This window comes from Ciconia boyciana, chromosome 13, assembly GCF_034638445.1.
Source record: "Ciconia boyciana chromosome 13, ASM3463844v1, whole genome shotgun sequence".
Taxonomy (NCBI): domain Eukaryota; kingdom Metazoa; phylum Chordata; class Aves; order Ciconiiformes; family Ciconiidae; genus Ciconia; species Ciconia boyciana.
In genome coordinates, this window is record NC_132946.1 from 18,398,264 (window position 1) to 18,412,782 (window position 14,519).

The following is a 14,519-nucleotide window of genomic DNA, read 5'->3' on the forward strand; positions in this document are numbered from 1 at the left end:
TGAGTTTGGGCAGTTATCTTAGTTATATCACCAGGGCTGTGCATAGACATGTGCACCTCTGCCCTGACCTTTCTTCATTCTCCAGATGTTGTTTAGCTGTCTGAGATAGCGACTGCACTGTTAGTAGTTGTCCCGGTCTTGGTTTTGCTAGATTTAATGACAGTTTATTAGGAAGCCTGTCTCCAGCTGGGTCAAGTGCACAGTTAGAGGAGGAAAAAAACCAGCTGTGTGTTGAGATCCAGTGGCTTGATCTCCAAAGGAGAGCCAGAGGTACCTGGATTCAGTGGTGGTGTGGGGGGCTTCAGATTGGCCATTATAGTCTTTCAGTGGTGAGGAGGCACTTACAGCTCAGTACTCTTGGTGAAGCTGTTGGAAGTGAGGCCTTTGGAGGGTATCTGTGCTGTGATTGTTTGCTGTCCTAGTAGAACAGCTCTTGTTTCTCTGCAAACTCCCTCAGATGTTCATGGCACAGCTGCTTTGTGCCTTGTAAATTTGGGGGAAGTCATGAGTACTTGGGGCAATAAATCCTTGGCCAACCCTAATCCTGACCCAGAGAAATACATGGTGGGGCTCAGCCTTCGCTTCCTACAGTTAGTCCTTGCTCATTGAACGTGGAGCCCTGGAACATACGGCATTACCTGCTTGCCTGGAGCAGTGAGCCAAGGCAGGGGAGAGCGTGCCCAAGTTCAGGCAGCAAGGGATATGGTGCTGCATAGCTGAGGGCGAGGAGGGCCTGGCGGTCCTTGCAGGAACGGAGGTGTGGGATTTTAGGGGTATTTAGGTGGACTTGTGATTTGCTGTCAAGCCTATGGACAATCCTAGTATCGTTCTCATGTGATCTTCTGGCACTCAAGGTGTTGTCTAGCCTCTGCACTAGCTGCTGTTTCCAAAGTCATGGGATTAACAGCCGCCTTGTAGCATGGGGTTTTCAGTTACACTTTTTGCAAGTGTGATAAGGGCATGTGTAAGGAGTGGCATGGGACAAACAGCTGAAAAATAGTTGCAAAATGTTCTGGTATTCCAGTGGCCTACAAAGGTGTTCACAGCTTTCACTGCTTGAATGCTGAGACTAGTAACTGAGAATGGGTGATCTCGGTGGCCTGGAGAGACCCTTGCTTGTGTGTGCTAGAATAGAAAAGATTAGCAAGGGAGAAGAGGGTAAAGGCTTTGACCTTGAGGTTGCACTAGATGGTGGTTTGGGGTCTGGAGGGTTGGGAGAGGGCAGGTAGAGGCACAAATAGGAAGTATTATCTTTGCCTGAGAAGATTAATGTGCTGGCAACTGCAGATATTGGAGAGCAGGTAATAAGGGACGCACGCCTTATGCTCTGTGACCCTTGAGGAAAGTGCAGTGTACCAGGAGCGGGTGGCTGGGAGCGTCCTGCAGCAGTGCCTGACAGCCATCTGTGAATTTCCCTCATAACAAATTAAGCTTCTTAAAGCAACGAGTGTGCTTTTGTTGTATGGAGCCAGGTGGACTGGTGTTGGAAACAGTCACTTGCCATGGGAAGCTTTATATTTATCTAAAACGTTTCAGTTGTGCACAGGTAGAGGCCTCACAGATATGGGGAAAGTTCTCCAAGAAATGTGGCAAAGCAAGCAGAACATTACTCGGTGACCTGGAGAGGATGATTTAAAGACCTGTGCACTTTGTTTATGGCCAGAACTCCAGCTGGTAGTCTGCTTGCGCTTTCCTCCTGATACTAGAGCAATACGATAATCGGAAATAACTTCTATTCCGTTCGGAGGTCTAGGAGCAGGAGATATGGAATGTGTCCTTAAGTGCCTGAGCTATTTTAAGAGCAGGTATTATTCACAGCACCAGGCTCTGTGAATACATACAGGGGCAACCAGCCTTTGAACTGCTGTGGTAACAGAATGCAGCCATCCCTGAGCGTGCCCGTGGTGCTGTGCGTGTGCTGACAACTGACCTGATCTCGGTCATTATCACATTAATATTTTCTTCTGTGGTAGATAAAAATATAAATACTCATGAGAGAATTATATGCTGTATAAAATGATTGTGTCTTACAGAAGACAGGAAGATGGCAGCAGTTCATAGAGGTTAGACTTGTCTGTGGAATGATAGCAAAAAAATCTTATGACCAAAATGGTGTAGCGCTCAGAGTGCGGTGGGAAGAGCATGGGTTCTCCTCCTGTCACAGCTGTAGTTGAATCCTGGGCGTCTTGTGCAGCTTGTGCTAATGTTGCTTCAATTACGTATTTACAATAGCATCCCAACATGCAAGGCATTGTTCAGAAATCCGAGGAGAACATTCTATCCTGCGAAGATCTTGCAATATAATGAGAGATGGAGAAGTTAGGGAAAGAGGAGCAACAGTAGGTAGCATTTATGCAAGTTAACTTTGTTTGCTGCAAGTGCCATGGAAAGCTGGATTTTTGCTAGAGCTGATAAGCTTTGGATAAAAGGCTTTTCAGAGGGATGTGGATAATTAAAACAAGGAGGATTTCAGAACCAGGACGGAATTGTTTTAGAAATGGATAAATCAAGGCAAAGTGAGTAGCCAATAATTGGTGGTCTTACCCTTGATAGTCTAGGACAACTAGAACTGTTTGACACATCACATTTTTAAGGCACAGGAATATTCAATTTTTTAAATAGCTTCTTCATACAGGCAATAAGTCTGACTTGAATTTTATTATCTCTGGGTCAAGTCTTTAGCAGAAATCAGCAGAGCTGTGCTTGCTTTTGCTAGCTAAAGATTAGGTTCCTGATGTTCAAGTTACTATGAGTCCCTTCCGAGTACTCCTTAACAACAGGCTTTTGTTTCTACTTCATGTGTGAAAGAAAAGTTATGTTAAGACACGCTTAGCTTGATGACTGACATGAGTGGATGCCAGCTCTGTTCATAATTATTTTGATTTAGCTTCAACCCCTGCATTAGCTCCCCTTTTCTCAGAGGCGAAGGGCATCTGATTTGTTGGACTCTTGCTGGAAGGGAAATAATTAATTCAGAAAGAGTTAAAGTTGATCTAGTCAGAAGCTGAAATTTGTTTTGTTTTCACTTCCAGGCATATGAAAAGCGCTTTCCTACATGTCCAGAGATCCCAGTCTTCCTGGGGAGTGAAATCCTGCATGAATCCAGGAGTGATGACGGAGCTATACATATCATTGAACGGAGCTGCAAACTCAACGTGGATGCTCCTAGGCTGCTAAAGAAGGCAAGCGGAGCCTAGGGAGCAGAGAGTCCTGGATTTTGTTGGCTGGCTCAGATAGATAAAGGGTCCTAAAATTATTCTTTCTCTCTTCCCCCCCGCCCCCCCCTTTCCTTTTGGTTCTTTATCCTTCTCAGATTGCAGGGGTAGAGTATGTTTTCTTCATCCAGAAAAACACAGTGAACTGGAAAGAGCGAACTCTCCGCATTGAAGCCCACAATGAGACTTTTGCCAACCGTGTTGTTGTCCTTGAGACATGTAGCTACTCAGTAAGTGCCTTGTTTCTACTTGTCTGTGAAGGAAGTGTTGAAAGTCATGTGCTAGCATACAGGGTGAAGTTGCTTGAATGAATTTGAACACTGGACTGTTGTGTAATATGATTAGATACTCTTAGACTGGAAGGCCATTGGGTCTTAGGGTGCGGGCTTTTTCCAGTGCTTTCATAGGGCTTGAGAAACTTTTCTAGGTTGACTGTGATTCTCTGATTGGAGTGTTAGGCCTTAGGGTGAGAGTAATGTGCTGGTGCTCCAGACCGGACAATGTTCCCTGAGTGTCTTTTGGGTTGAAATTCAAGTTGTTAAAAGTATCTGGAGCTTGGGCATGTATTTAGATCTGGATATTTAGAAGGAAACCCTTAATATCTATTACGATGAGGGCCAGAGGAAAGTCTGGCAATTAATTTTGCCCACAAATAAGTGGAAGTTTTAGCATCTTTTCATGATCTTCATGCTCTAAATATTTGCATAAAGGTCTTGAGCCTTCTTTGTGGCCTGGGATGCCTCATCTTGTGGCTGTGTCTTCAGTAATAGTGTGCCATTTCATTGTAATTGTGCTGTTAGAGCTCACTGACCATTAAATAGCTTCATCTGTTTCTGGAAGCAATCAGGCACTGCTTTTTGTTCCCTAAACAAAAGTCCAGATCTTGTTACTTGCCTGCCCTTTTAGCAACTGGAGAACAGCTCAGCTTCTTGGGAGTAAGCAAACTGTAAGTAGCTTCTGTTTCAAGCAAGACAGAGTTGAAAAGCTATTAACATTATGGATGGTGAGGGGGTTTCCCAAGTCAGAGGTCACTTGGTGGCTACATGGGGCTTCCTAAAAACTACAGTAAATTGAATTTCCATCATTGTGAAGGGCACTGACAGATCTGAAAGGGTCCCAGGTCAACTCTTGAATCGCTTGGACATTGTTGCACTTGCTGATTTTTGGCTGTGTTGCCTCCGGCTCATGTCCTTTGGAAGGAAACATCAGCAGCTGGGCTTTGAGGGGAGAGCTTTTCCTGGAACAGGGCGGGAGCTAGCTGTCTGCATCCTCAAGATGGTTCCCTGCTCTATTTTTACCGGTTCCCTTTTCCCTGCCAGAGTGCACCGGAAACAGGTTTATTCTCATATTTCCTTTTCTGCAGTGTTCTCTGAAGCAACTTGGAGATATACGATCCTGCTCTTGCAGTTACTTAATATCTCCCCTGGGGGAATTTGTATCCTTTATAGAGCTCGTATCTTTGTGTGTGGACTGGAATTTTTTTCTTTCATGTCAGTTTGTGAACAGCAGCACCTACAGAGAAAAGGCAGAGCCCTCAGAAAAGGGTTAAGTTCAAAAGAGGAAAAGATTATGTAGGTTTTTACCATATATAGAGTAACTGGGGGGAAATGGCTAGAAAGGAAAGGTGGATATTGAACTGATAGTGGGAAAACTCCCCGCTCTGCCATGTGCCCTGTGTTTTGGGGGGAAGACTGACATCAGTGGCTGAGTTTCCTATCCAAAAATAGAAAAAACTGCTTTGCATTTTTCTTCCTTTGCAGATGTAGGGGTTTTTAATTGTGTGCTCTGAGAGGCCACCCCTGTTGTTCCATAAGGAGATCTTGACGTGCTGGTTTCAAGTGGGCAGTCTCACTACTATTTTAGTGCAATTTCTGCTACAAATATTACCATTCAGGTCTGCTGGGGCAGAGATGGGTTTTGATCTTAATTTCCTTGTGCATGTGAAGAATGCTGGGTTAACCGCAAACCGTCTGTATCTCCAGGTTGTGATGTGCTTCTATTACTCTGAGAGAATTAAACTGACTGTTAAATGTGGGTCTGTCAAGTGCTTCATAGGAAGCCTCTTCTGCCCCCTCACTCTGTAGCTCTGGATATTAAATAGCCAGTTTGGTACCAGAGGCAAGGGCCCTGCCATAATGTGAACTATGTGCTACCATCCAACCGTATGTGTATCTTTGGGCTTAGGTTCACCCTGAGAATGAAGAGTGGACTTGCTTTGAACAGTCTGCATCTCTCGATATCAAGTCATTTTTTGGCTTTGAAAGCACAGTGGAAAAAATTGCCATGAAGCAGTACACTTCAAACATCAAGCGGGTAAGATGGGCTTCCCTTTGTGCCATAAAAACAAAATCAAATGCCTGCTCTCAGTATGCCTCTATTTTCTTTTCTGTAAAATAGATCCACTATAGTTTTATACACTCGGATATGTCTCTGAAATCTCTCAGTGGGGCAAACGAAGAAAAAGCCTGTGTGCAATGAGCAAAAACAATCTGCTCGCTGGAATGTGTCTGTGCAGGGGTGGGAGCAGGCTGTACCAGAGGAGGATCGCAGTGGATGCTGTGGGTGCCAGGCTCCTCAGACACTGAGGACACTGTTCTTGCGCAGGAAGAGAAAGTTCTGGATAAAAATCAGCACCCTGCCTCTTCAGTAGCTTGGGCAGAGGCGCTTCCTTTCAGTGGCCTTTTTGCCTGGGCTGCAGAGGAACAGGGCAGGTAACTGATGGTTTGGGAGCAGGAGAATGGGATGAAAGTGGTGTAAAGGTAGCTGCATCCGTAGCGTTGCAATTTGCCTGGCCAGAGTTATAATTCACCATTTGTGTGGTGCTTTCATAATGAGATTTTTCCAGCAGGGTCATGCAGATGGAAGGAGACAACTATTTCCCTTCTGTTTATCTCTAACAGCATTAGTCATCTGTCCTGAGGGAAACTCTTCTGCACCTTGCTGGTTTTGAGGAGATGGGATTGTTTTTTCCTAATGAGTTTTCCCCTTCAGGGCAAGGAAGTGATTGAACACTATCTGAAGGAGTTGATCTCCCAAGGGATTACATTCATACCCCGCTGGACACCTCCCCCGGTGTGCGGACAGAAGGATGAGCGAAGCCCGGCTGTTGGATGTGATGCTGATGACGTACCGCTTGAGTCCGGGGCTCGTGGAACTACCAAAGAGCAAACTGGCAGCTCCTGCCCTCCAGCAGAGGCTGTCAGCCCTGATGGTATGCACTGTCCAGGCAGTAGCAGCTGCTGGCAATCTAAATGCCTTCGGTAGCACTGACTAATGAGTTTATTTTTATTTTTTTGGCATGAGGTTTTTCTTGTGGATTGTGGGTGGAGAGGAGGGAAAGTTTTTCTTGAAGAAAAGAGAATAACACAAACAATGGAACTTTTTTCCCCCAAAACTGAAAAGCCAAAAAACTGTGCAGGTAGTATGTTTTTCTTTGAGCTTAGAAAAAAATCTTGGTTTTGATCTGACCTTTAAGGTATTTTATACTTTAAATTGGAGAAACTTAAAGGTATCTTGAGTACACTATAAATTAATTACAATGAAATATTTTGACTGTTTCAAAATGAATGTTCTTGGGGATTGGTTTGGGTGGCTTTTGCCCCATATCAAGCCAAGACAAACTTGCAGAATGTTGCCTAATGCATTTCTCGCACAAAATGCCTGAATCTGACTTTATCTTTCTGTGTTGATCTGATGATATCTTCTAGATGAAATAAAATTCTTCTCTGACAAAAAGAAATAGGAGGGGCCTTTTAATTTAGAGCTGTGGTATTAGAAATAGGAGTTGTCATTCCTCAGAAGGAAAGACAGCACTTGTTTTGCTGAGTGTAACTAGGGAAAAAGCTTGGAATTTGGAACTGTCAATGGTTCTGGTCTCACCAGACCTTCTCTGGTAGTTTCTCTGTGTTGGAATCCATCTGGAAAAAGGGTTGAAATCCACAGAGGAGCTGACTATAAGAAATGTTCATGTGCTTTCAGATTAAAGTTAATCTAAGAGTGGTAGATCCCATCTAGCAGAAGAGGAGGGTAGCTCCTCTTATTTTTCTGCTTAGATTCATGTTTAGAAGTGATTAGCTTCCCTGGGATGGCTCCCCAGCTTGCTAGCTCTGTGGATTCGGTGGGGGTGTAGCGCTTATCAAATATAATTTCTGTATTATCAATCAGCAACAGCATATCCTGTGGGTGTCCAGGCCTTATTCTGTAGTTAATGGTATATGCTGAAAAAATCCTGCCTGATGAGGAGCTAGCTCAGAGGTCCTCCTCCTCGTGTGCCTGCATGCCTCCAGCAGAGCTCCTGGCCTGTGCTGCTCCCCTTTGGGTACCGCGTTCTCCTTGCTGGCATCTGCACGTGCAAGCCTCAGATGGCACATCTGCTTCTATCTCTGAATGCTGGCAGAATCAAACCCCTTGTCCTTTGTCTCTGATCTGGAGGGACCTTGAGCTGCTGGTATGCACAGGACTTCTCATGCTAAAAATGTCCCTTGCTGTCAGAAATGGCAGTGTTATTCTCCCTTTCTCTTTGCTGTCCGTAACCAGAATAACACTTCATTTGTCAGCTATCTGCTTTTTAGCCTCTTGTCACTGGAATTGTGCGTGAGATCTTTAGGACACAGGGGATTGAAGTGCCCAGGTCTTGGAGTCGTTAATGAGATGAGTGCCAGAGCTCCTGTTGTGTGGTTTAGTTTTTTGGGTTTTTTGGTGTTTTTTTTTTTAAAGCTCCTGCTGGAGCAGTTCAGGGTTGAATGAAATATTAGTGTTCTAAGAGACAGGCAGTGTGATCTAGCTTTGATACCTTACATGCTGTGTGTGTCCTCGTGCCCTAATCACCGTGAGAATATCACTCACTTGCTCCCTCAGGCAGCTAAAATGAGGGCTTCTGCGCTCTTCCAGTATACATCATAAGTAACCTGATGTGTAGAAATAACTGCACATCTCCTGTCTGGCTATGCCAAGTCTCCTCTGAATTGTTTTTTTTTTCTCCAGCTGACAAATTGGATGCTGATTACATTGAGCGATATCTGGGCCAGCTGACTCCAATGCAAGAGAGTTGCTTGATCCGCCTTCGCCAGTGGCTTCAAGAAACGCACAAAGGCAAGGTGGGTAGGTGAGGCAGAGAGCACCCCTTTGCAAGCCTGAATGCAGTTGTTCTTGTAGCTCGTGTGCCTTCAACCCCACAGTAAAACTCAGGGTCATGGGCAATTTGTGTGTTGAGACCCAACTGTTTTGGCAAGGTGAGGTAAAAGGCCAGGCATGGAGAATGGTCTGTGTGACCTCGCAGCAGGATCCAACAGTATCACAGACTGCACCTGCATTGCCAAGTTCAGTCCTGTCAGTGTTGAAAAGGCTACTCTGTGGTCCCTGAGCATAGTGCGTTTGCTGTCTACTTAAGAGTAGGCATTGACTGGGGCTCGGTGGCCCAGACTGGCCTGTCTGGACGGGTTGTGTTTCCCAGGACCTGCAGGGTTGGTGGTGGGAGAAATGGTTAACCGCACTGGTGGTGCGTCCCCTGTCTCTGGGCAGATGCTCAGCAGAGAGGTAGTTGATAGCACCGAGCTCTCAGCTGCTGCGTGTCAGCAGTGTGCTGTGCGCGTTACATCAGTCAGGTTGTGTAAGCTTGTACAGCCAAGGGCTGAATTCTTTTGAGGAGAACTCATTCTGTTGTTCTAATATCCTTTATCAAAATGTACTATTTCAAAACCCATGGGATTCAGGAAGGAGAGACAGTCTCACCTTATGGTGTGAAGTACGTTGTGTAAGCCTCCAAAATAGAGGAGCTGAGGGCACTAGACTAGGGCAAGTACAGCTGGAGTTGGCCAGCTAGTATAGGTGGAAACATTTTTCCCTGAAAAGCAACACGGGTACTGTGGGCTAGATGTATCTCCGCTTTGCTGTAGTGTTCAGCAGCTGCTTGGGCTCCTCCTGGTTGAAGGCGAGTCTCTATATCAGGCCAAGAGCATAAGTGGTATGTGGCTGAGAAAATAAAAGACCCAGGGCAGCTTGAATGCCTCTGGAGGGATCTAACTCCAGATTTCCTCATGGGGAGAGATTGGGTGGGAAAGAAGGAAGGACCAAGGATAGCAACAGGATAACTGGGTGGGCAGGGTAGATAGAGTGCTTAGGAAGAGGGGAAAACAGGAGAAAGATGGTTGGAGCAAGTGATCTTCCTTGAAAACAGAATACAGCTACATAAGGTTTCAACAGTAATAGCTTCCTGGCTTAGAAGCTAGCCACTCAGTCAGTCACACAGAATGGGTTAGGAGGTACTCCGCATTCATGGGCTTTGGAAGATTTTAATTTTTTTTTTCTTTTAACTTTTTTCTTTTGGAAAAAAAAAGGCTACTGTTTGCAAGGAGCTTTGCCAGTACTTTCTGCATGCCTTGCTGTATCTTTCCAGAGCTGAGAGAGAGCATGTCTCATCTGAGTATAAGGAGTTTAAACATTATTTTTAAACCCCTGTTTTTTCTTGGAAAAACTAATGTGTATCACCCATGTAGAAATAAAATGTAACAAATATTTAGTGCTATAGTTCTGTTGTTACTGAACTCATGAAGAAGTCCCCTTCTGTGTGAGTGTGCACGTGGGTTTTGTTGGTACCTATGAATGTGGATGGGAAAACAGTTACCAGAAAACCACAGGCTGAAGAGAAGAACGGTATGTGTTGAGGTAGTGTGTGAAAGTCTCCCAGCAGCTGATAAGCTCTAGAGACTAACAACGCTGTTGAACCTGCAAGAGCTGATAAATTCAGAACACAAACATCTGCCAAATCTGTCCAAGGCCACTGGTATATGGTAGCATCAACACGTTGTATAACCTGGACCATGTCCAAGTGCGGTGGCTGCTAGATGCAGGTAGAAACTACAGGAATTTATATACACCCAATGGAACAGAGGACCCCTTGAAGGACTGTCTGAACACCTACCTGCAAGCTGCTGTCGTGTCCCTGTGATGCTCTGCCTCTAAGTAAACAGCTGGGGATGGCCTCCCAGCTAACCAGGTAACTGTGAGTATGTGTGAATGGTTACCTGCTAATAATAACAGATTAACTAAGAAAACTTGCTCTATTAAATGTAACTTGTGATCCATCTCTCCCCTGATTCAACCTCCTGTCAGATAAAGGGACATGACAACAAGCAGACACAGAACAAAGGAGGCAGGAATGAATTCCCAGGTATAGTTATGCTCTGAAATATAGGACACGAAGCTTTTCAGGTCTACAGTGATCTGTCTGGTAAAACGGTGTGGACTTCTGTGTGGTAGAAGATATCTCAGCTATTGGGTATCCAGCTGAAAACAAGCCCTAGATGAGAGTAAGACAGTGAGACTTTATCCATGTGTGATCTGCCAGGGTCTCCGTTTCAGGTGGAAGAAGCACATTCTAAACGTTTGCCTGTCTTGTTCTGTGGGTTGGTTTCCCCCCTGCTCCTAGTCAGAGGCTGGGGAATGGAAGCTGGAGAAGGTGAAAGAGACAGCACATGAGAGTGAAACAACTGCCTCTTGGGTGCTTGGAGCTCTGAGTGTGTGCAAGCCCTTGTGCTGCCTGACAGCTGCTTGCTGTGTCTAGGTACCTTGGCAAGGTAGAGCTGATTGCTGAGTGCTCCTAGTGGCATCTGGGAGCTGCCTTGGACCCTTTGTGTAGGCTTTGTGAGCTCTGTTCCCTACGTGGTCTTGAACAAGTAGGAAGGATGGTGCTGGCTATTGAAACTTCATCCTAAACTGCCATACTACTCACCTGTTTGCTTCTCTTGATTGCCTGTCAGAATAATACAAAATCAGAAACTTGTCCTACATGACTTGGAGTTTTCTCTGGAGAGGCTGTTACCTTGCTGTGACAATCTCTTCTTTTAATTCAGAGCAGGGATGTCCTTATTCCTCTGTCAAAAAATACTTGTAGATCTCCTGTTTCTTGGAAACCGTCCCTTCTTATTTTTCTCCTCTTCATCCTATTTCACTATCCATTCCCTCTTCCTTCCAAAACAGACATTACTCTTTCTAATCAGATTTATCATTGCTTTAAAAAAACCTTCAAATCATGTTAAAATTGCAGGTACTTAAACCTAGTAATCAATGGCTTTGCACCATGTAGAACAGTACGTGTAGTTTCACAAATAAATAGAAAAATGGGCTGAAATGAAAACTTCGTTTTCTTGCATATGACAGTTACTGCTTTGGTTGGACAAAGATAATGAAGAGACTGATTCCACTCAAGAGTGGAGTAAGTCCCCTTAGAGCTCCCTGCCTTTGGTCCAAACAGAAGCGCTGAACTTCTTGCCTCTTACCTGTAGCTATGTACAGTGTAGGCTTAAAACATTAAAAGTAGCAAAACCTTCTAACAGCCATTCCCTCTCCTGCAACTTACAGGAGATCCAGGGGCTGTTGTAGACATTTGTGGGTTTCGTCTGTTGTCTTGTGAACAACAGCTTCCTCTGAGCAGCAGAAAAGCAGATTTTCATCCGATGAAAATTCTGCTGTCTTTAATCTTGCCATGATGCAGAAAATTTTGGTGGCATTCTTCTAAATACAGCTGAGATACTATTTGGGAAGGCTGCCCTTTTCCTTTCTATGACATACAAATGCAGTATTTGCAAAGTGTTAGAATATGCTGAACAGCATTAATCTCCCATCTCCTCCTCAGGTACTTCTAGGCTTGGCTTTAAGCTGCCTGAACTCTATTCTTTATGTAGAATCAATTCTTAATATCTCTTGCAGCTTCATACCAGCTTGGGAAACTGAGCTTGCTCCCAGCCTGACACTGCTGGCGGCTTTGCTTTCTTCCCTGCTTTCTGTTTTTGTGAGCATGTCAGTGAACAAACAAAAGAGCTTTGAGTCCTAAACGTGTGCTTTTTTCTCTTGCAGCAGGGCTCAGATTGCTTGCATTGTTCTAAGCACAGTACAGATACTCTGGAGGAGACCATCCCTGCTCGACAGAACTTGAATTTTTAATGGAAACTTGATGTAGCGAATGCGGTCGAACACTTTGGGGGAGTTGGGGTGAAGGGACTGAGAAATCAACAGCATATGTAGCTGTAATCCAGTTGTTTGGGCAATTGACAGACTTTTAGTCAAATTTGGCATTTCTATGGAATCTATCAGGGTTATTGTTGACTCCTGCTGTCTAGTATTACCAGCAATTTTTCTTTGATTTTCAGCTAAAGGGAACACAGGAGACTTGGAAGGAGGTTGGAATAAGCCGTTCTACAGACTTGGTTTGGGAAGGCTTTTGTGCCTGTGGTGCTAGAATTACTGATAGATAGCGTTGGGATGAGTCTAGAGAGAGGGTATATTATAGTTTTGGTCGATTCCTTTGTTTTTGGCAAGAGCTTTTATGATGTGATGGGGCAGGGAAGCCTGTGGAAGAGCTCAAAAGCTTTCCCGTTCAAACAACACGAGGGAAGCAGGGTCAACAGCAAAGCAGAAGGGCCTGCACAAGAGCTGAAATCGGTGCTAGTGGGTAGTCATTCAAAGACTGTACAGTCGTGATCCCCCCTCCAGACAGTGCGTGCCTAACTTGGTTAATGTGTTACCTATGGATGCTTTCCATCCTTTGCTAATTTGCCCTACGGGGAGGTAAGCTTACAGCTCTATTACTTTCATTCAGTATTTTGTTTGTCCTCGTGGATAGCTAGCTGAGGGAAACTTCAGCCAGCCCAGAGTTTGCTGGGGCTTCAGGCAATTGGATCAGTGAAAGGCTTCTCACAGGCTGTGCATGTGCAATGCTTGGGTAAATATCAAGCCCATATCTCTGAAAGGGGCATGAATTGGTCACTTCTTTTGTGCTCCTAGCACCATCTGCTGCATTCAGCTGGATTAGTTAAGGAGGGAGGGAGAAGGAAGGGAGGTTTAATGTTTGTTATCTTAGTTGCAAGAGATTAAAAACTGGTGCATGCTCTGCAGGCTTTATGGAACAGTGGTACAGGTAACGTACCAGTCCTGATCCTCGGACTTTTCTTTTCTCTCAGATCCCCAAAGACGAACATATCCTTCGATTTCTGCGGGCTCGTGACTTCAACATTGACAAAGCTCGAGAAATGCTCTGTCAGTCACTGTCTTGGCGAAAGCAGTATCAGGTGGATTACATCCTACAGTCATGGAGGCCCCCAGCCCTCTTAGATGAATACTACACTGGAGGGTGGCATTATCAAGACAAAGGTTAGAAGCTGCCCCTTACATTGATACTACAACACGGTTTGCATTATAGGACCTCATAAGTAACCTGGGATTTTTGGAGAAAGTTGTATTGACACTTTAAACATTAACAAAGCACTTCAACACCTGTAAATAGGCACTCTGTTTTGCTGTAACTTTGTTATTTTCTCTGGACAGATCAGGCAGACTAGAGCTAGTGCAAAGCAGCATCTCTTTGATAAGGTTGCCTTTGGATTTGATTTTTATCCTTTTCAAATATTTAATGTGGCTTTTATAAAAGGTACTAGAGTGATAGCCTGGGAGACTAGAGTACTTTCCTCTTTAAACACTTACGTTTGTTTTGAAGATGGACGACCACTCTACATCCTTCGTCTTGGCCAGATGGACACAAAAGGCTTGGTGAAAGCTCTGGGAGAGGAATCACTGCTGCGACATGTAAGTTGTACTTTCATTTCGCACCTGAGGAACTGGTCCCTTAGGGTGTTTAGAAGTCTTGTTATAGTGCAGCAGGAATCTACCTGCCCAACACAAATAATTCCTATGTTTCGTGGCTGGCAACTCAAAGTTGGCTTAGGGACTTTGGCATGGCACAGCTTCTCTGTCTTCCTGCAGAGACAGAAGTGAAGCTTTTGTAATGGTATGAATGGGCCAGAAGGATGTTTTCTGATAATTTGCAGTTTAGCTGTAAGCTTTCCATGGCCCTTTCATACAGCTCAGCTAATAACATTTGATCTTGAGACTCATGTTTCATCTTAGATTTTCGGTATCTGTACCTTGTATGGTCAGCACAACTTTTCAGTAGAGGGGCCTTTTTTTTTATACAGACTCTTAGTCTCTGTTTTGCACACTGCAAGTTCCCAAACTGGTATAATTCTGGATTCTGTATTTTTTTGAAATAAAATCTCTGGGCTATCCTGGTTTCTCAGTCATACTCAGGCTAATCCTAGTCTGTACTGTCTTTGATTTCAGGTTCTGTCAATTAACGAGGAAGGACAAAAGAGATGTGAGGAAAATACCAACATCTTTGGCCGCCCCATCACGTTAGTATAGTTAGTTTTTCTTGTATCCTTACAGAGTTTGAACTGACATGGTGAGAAGAATGCTTCTGTGAAGGTTTTAGATTATGTCCTTAGGGTTAAACTGCAGACAGCAAGTGTGTGT

The 14,519-nt window shown here is 44.5% G+C and overlaps 1 protein-coding gene across 1 annotated transcript in view; it reads left to right on the top strand.

The window, feature by feature from the left end:
* SEC14L5 (SEC14 like lipid binding 5) overlaps window positions 1-14,519 on the top strand; it is a 47,669-nt gene that overhangs the window by 18,409 nt on the left and 14,741 nt on the right. Inside the window, exons 3-10 of the mRNA XM_072878054.1 lie at window positions 3,033-3,182; window positions 3,314-3,445; window positions 5,400-5,528; window positions 6,207-6,426; window positions 8,199-8,311; window positions 13,172-13,361; window positions 13,705-13,793; window positions 14,328-14,398. Of these exons, the coding sequence (XP_072734155.1) occupies window positions 3,033-3,182; window positions 3,314-3,445; window positions 5,400-5,528; window positions 6,207-6,426; window positions 8,199-8,311; window positions 13,172-13,361; window positions 13,705-13,793; window positions 14,328-14,398 (1,094 nt within the window). The remainder of the gene's footprint in view (window positions 1-3,032; window positions 3,183-3,313; window positions 3,446-5,399; window positions 5,529-6,206; window positions 6,427-8,198; window positions 8,312-13,171; window positions 13,362-13,704; window positions 13,794-14,327; window positions 14,399-14,519) is intronic.